General features: G+C 44.2%; 1 protein-coding gene across 1 annotated transcript; it reads right to left on the bottom strand.

Moving 5' to 3' along the window:
* Nucleotides 1-3,360: 3,360 nt before the first annotated feature.
* Nucleotides 3,361-4,837, bottom strand: LOC122031248 (cytochrome P450 71A1-like). Its single transcript, XM_042590383.1, has 3 exons — nucleotides 4,757-4,837; nucleotides 3,547-4,263; nucleotides 3,361-3,444 (listed from the first exon to the last, which is right to left on the bottom strand). The coding sequence occupies exons 1-3, from the start codon at nucleotides 4,835-4,837 to the stop codon at nucleotides 3,361-3,363; spliced, it is 882 nt and encodes a 293-aa protein (XP_042446317.1).
* Between the last annotated feature and the right edge of the window lie 230 nt (nucleotides 4,838-5,067).

The raw sequence follows: 5,067 nt of genomic DNA, 5'->3' as shown, positions 1-5,067 counted from the left end.
AAAATTCATTTCATACCATCACAATAGTGGCTAGCCACTTTCAAAAAGGTGTAACCCCCATTTCCACATTAAGTGCAATTAATGTGGAGCCATTAAAGTGAAGAATTGTAACCTCCATGAGGTGACATCTCACTTAAGTAACCATGATGATGTGGAGCATCATCATTGGTCCACATCTTGCCAACTCACTAATGATGTGGCAAAAAGTCAAGTCAAACTTGACTTTTCCTCTTCCTCTCAAGTCAAGTCAAACTTGACTTAATCTCTCTCATGGTTGATCTAATCCAACCATTTAATTCAAGTCAATTTAATATAATGAATCTAATTCATTTAATTAAATTGATTCAATGAGTCATAATCTAAATTAGACTCATTGAACACATGAATTAACTTGAGTCCAACTCAATTAGCCCAATTAGGATTACTCTTAATCCAATTTGATTCATCAAATGAATATAATCCTCTTCGTTCATCATATGAACCTAATCTCCATCTAATTGTCCTTAGTGTGTGACCCTATAGGTTTTTGTAACGTTGGCAATGCCCCTAAACCCATTTAGGAGCATAAGTAATGAGCGGTATCTAGCAACACATCATTACTACCTAAGTTACAAGAATGTTGAGATCCAACATCACCTTGTGACTACTAATTGTGACTCCTCACAATATATGACAAGTGTCCTTCTAGCCTAGACATCTAGATTGATCAATGTGAGGCATAGACCGTGTCATCCTTTAATCAATCTAATTCTTGAACTCCAAGTAGAGTTACTCAATCAAATGAGCTCAATATCTCATATTGACTCATTTGGGCATGATCATGCACTTCGTGGTCTCACTCTATCAAGAATATCGATGTCGCTCCCGTCATATAGGAGGGATAGATCCCATCTACATCACTCACATCCCTCCGCATAATTTGTTACATACCCAGTAATCGCCTTTATAATCCACCCAGTTACGGGTGATGTTTGACGAAACCAAAGTACATAACTCCTTATGTAGGGAACCATGGTGACTTCAGGTCTAAGGACTAGTAGTCATACTAATAGCCACATGAGAAAGTATATGACACTCATATAACGATCCATGATACTTTCTTATGACGGGTCATTCAGTATGCATTCTCTAATGCATACCCCATGTGTCAACTTGATATCTCTATATTCATGACTTATGAGATTAAGTCATCGAGTTGACCTACATGCTAGTCTTATTACATTAACATTGTCCCTGAATGTTAATACTCGACTAGGAATGATTAAGAGTAGTGTTCCCTATATCATCTCACTATCGATTCAACCAATCGATTGATATAGGTAAGAACCTTCTACTCAAGGACGTTATTATACTTAGTTTATTTGGCACCAATACAAGTAAGTATAATAACCAAAAACCAAATGCCTTTATTTATATAGAATATGATACAACAAGTCCATAATACAATCATCAAATGATTGGCTCTAGGGCTCTAGCTAACACCCTGAGCTTCGGAAACCCGACGTGCGGTCGAGATGTCTTCGCGCCGGCACAGACGCTATCCAAGCCGATCGACTAGGTGACCCCTCCGATCGGCAAGACCCTTAGGCTGACCATCTTGACTTTGACTTCCACGTGTCATTAACCACTGTACGGTCCGACTGACTGGACTATTAGCTTGGTGACGTAACGGTCGCTCGGCCACTGATGTGAGTGCCTCTTCGCTCGAGCACTATGAAGGTACCCCGCAGCCGCTCGGCGTCCCACTCGCTGGGACTTGAAAAGTTTTGCTTGTTGCTGATTACCTTGCCGACCCGAGGGCAGTTAATGCTGACGTCTTTAGGATCTCCTCGGAATTCATGCAAACCCTTGCCATTAATGCCGAGCACGCGACCACGCCTGCGCAATGGAGTTCATTAAATGCTCTGTATGAGTTGCTACCACGTGGCCATGCAGCCGTCACTGCCTGCTCGAGCTGTCAGGGCTGATGTGAGCCTTGGCCCTTTGAATTTGACGGTCAGATTCACTCCTCGGATCCCGTGACCTGGATCGGACGGCTCTGGTCGGTCGAGCCTAACCCCTATAAGGTCATTTCTTCTTCCTTCGCCGCTTCGCATCATCGTGCTCGCGTTCAACGTCTTTGCCTGTGCTCAGTGCTCCGGCGACCCGACTTTTCGGCCTTCCGATGATCCTCCATTCTTTCTTCGCCCATCCTCTTGTTTAGTAAGCTCCTTTGCTCTCCTTTTTACTTTTTCGTGGCTCGCTTCTCCTTTAGTCAAATGTTTTTTCCACGTCCACTGGTGATCTCCGCTTACCTTTTCCATCGCAATCTATTTTCTCATTCATTGTACTGTTCCGACGATGGCCAGTACTTCTCAACCCTCTGAACTTGCTCCTGGCCCATGGTATACGACCATGGAGTCACGGTTCGACGCGAGTGATGCGGAGAACCTGATTAATGCCTTTGACCTCCCTTCTGATTTTGAACTCATTCTGGCTTCGCCTTCCGACCAGCCCCACATTCCGTCGCGCGACACGATATGTTTCTTCCGACATCAATTTGTGGCCGGGCTGCGGTTTCTTATCCACCCTTTCATTATCGAAGTCTGTAACTTCTTTTGCATTCCGCTCGCCGAGGTTGTCCCTAATTCCTTTCGCCTTTTGTGTGGGGTTGTCGTGTTATTCAAAATCCACAATATACCTCTCCGCCCGGAGGTTTTTTACTACTTTTATTATCCCAAGCAATCCGAGCTGGGCACTTATCTGTTCTAGTCTAGGATCGACTTAGTATTTTTTGATAAGATGCCCTCCTCTAATAAACACTGGAAGGATTACTTCTTCTTCTTGCGACTCCCAGAGTTGCCTCCTTTCCGAACAAAGTGGCAGGTCGGACTTCCTACTACTCCCGCATTGAAGAGATATAAGACCCGACCGAACTATCTCCAAGCTGCAAATATGCTAGCCGGCCTGAAGCTCGATATCCATAAACTGCTACCAGAGGGGGTGATATACATGTTTGGCCTGAGTCTGAGCCGGACGAAGCTCCCGAGCTGCCTTGATAAGGAGTTTACTTGTGTCTTTACTTTGAGTCTAACTGATTTTCTTCCTTTGCTTTCGCAGCGAACATCGTGATGGAGTTCGTGCTGTTCGGCATCCTGAAGAAGAAAGCCGACGCGATCGAGGCGGCAGCAGCCAAGGAAATAGAGCAACTTAACATCGCTCCGCTCAGCTCTCATGAGGGTGAGAGCAAAAGGGCCGTGGGGGAGCCCGCCGCTCGGACCTCTTCCGTTGAGACGGGCGCAACTTCTAGCAAACAGCCTGCCGACGAGGTATCCGTACCAGCGATGAATATATCCTGTGGATAATTAAATCAGATTTAACTTACACAATTTTTTCGACATCTAAACGAAAAGTAATTGTCACCACAAGAACTGCTTTGAGATTCTCCTCTGTCAGTTGTCCATCCTTCCGCAACAGGAGCAAAACATCCAATCAGTGGCGGATCTAGGGGGGAGCGGGTTTGCTTGAGCACCCTCTTGCTCCCGGAAAATTCCACCAGTATGCTACAGTCCGAGGGGCAGTGAAAAGGAAGACAAGCTTCAGCTCCCTTCTTCGAGCACTCTCTTCCTTTTTTTTGTCTGGATCCGCCATTGCATCCAATAAATCCTCATTCTCTTCACTTCCTGATAGACTCTTCGTGTCGAGATGGCGATCGATGAATTTCTGGTAGATGCCGTCGAGCTCGAGTAACGATTTCTGAAGTCTAGATTTCATCCCCGTTGCCACATCGACCCACCTGAGCAGGGGAAAGTAGTCTGCCATGAAGAAGCTAGCCACCAGTTCCTGCGCTTCTCTGAGCACGTCGTAAACGTTGAGGTCGTCGCCGGCGATGTCTCGACCGAAGGCCGTCCTGCACGTCGTGTTGCAGGAGAAGCACAGGACGAGCTCGCTCACGTTGACGGCGAGGGAGCTCGAGATCCAAGAAGAGATATGCATATGCCTCGCCATCCTCGCGATCTCATCTTCCCTTACGGACGTGAAAGAGTTGATCTTTCTGGTGCTGAAGAATTCGACGGTGTAGAGCTTGCGTAGCTGCCTCCAGCGCTCGCTGTCGGGCATGAAGGCGATATTAGAGCCGCCGTAGGAGAGCTTGGAGGTGGCAACTTTGTGGGGGCGGGAGCAGCAGGCGATGTCGAAGGTCTTGAGGACTTCACTGGCGAGGGTGGCGGAGGAGACGACGATGGCGGAGACCTGGCCGAGTTTTAGGTGCATGAGCGGGCCATACTGCTTTTAGATTTCCCATAGGGTCTGGTGCAATAGATTGCCGCGTATCTAATGGAGGTTGCCAGATCAGGAGCTTAGCGGGGCCCGGCGGGAGCTTTCGTATCGCCGGATTGGTTCTTGCTCCTCGGCCGCTAGCGAGAAGGAGAGAGGAGAGGAGGCGACCAGGAAGAGAAGAGACAAGACAAACACATCCATATTCTTACTAAAATAAGTGGGCACAACACGAAGAGATAAATCGTCCTACATTTAGGGATGAATATTTGATTAATTCGATCCATAAATTAATCAAATTAATCGAAAATCAATTTAGTATAGGTTAACTGAATCAAATCAAAATTTTATTAAAATTGAATTAATCGAACTAGTTATTTCAGTTAATACCGAATTAACTAAATTTATTTAAAATAATAATAAAATGAATTTTTACAAAATTAATATCAAATTAATTGAATTAACCGAATGCTCGTGCATCCGTTTAAATAAGGTAACGTACCGCGAAACTTTCGAAAACATCCAAAAAGTTAATGTAGTCGCGGCCGCCTAATCGTGATTTTGCAGCGAGCATGAGCTCCATCGTAAGTTTAAAGATATATATATTTTTTAAAGTATACTTTTTAATATTAAGAAGTTTTTTTTTATGGTCCTATAATACCACATTAAAAATATTTTTTTTTACTAATCTTCCCACTTAAACAAAAAAAAGAAGAAAAGTCTGGTAACAACTTCTTTATAAGTCTCATTCTTTTTTATAGATCATTTATGAAATATAAATAATTAAATCAGAATTAATAAATTATTGTTTTT

Source organism: Zingiber officinale, chromosome 11A, assembly GCF_018446385.1.
Source record: "Zingiber officinale cultivar Zhangliang chromosome 11A, Zo_v1.1, whole genome shotgun sequence".
NCBI classification, from domain to species: Eukaryota; Viridiplantae; Streptophyta; class Magnoliopsida; order Zingiberales; family Zingiberaceae; genus Zingiber; species Zingiber officinale.
This window is presented reverse-complemented; position numbering and strand designations above follow the sequence as displayed.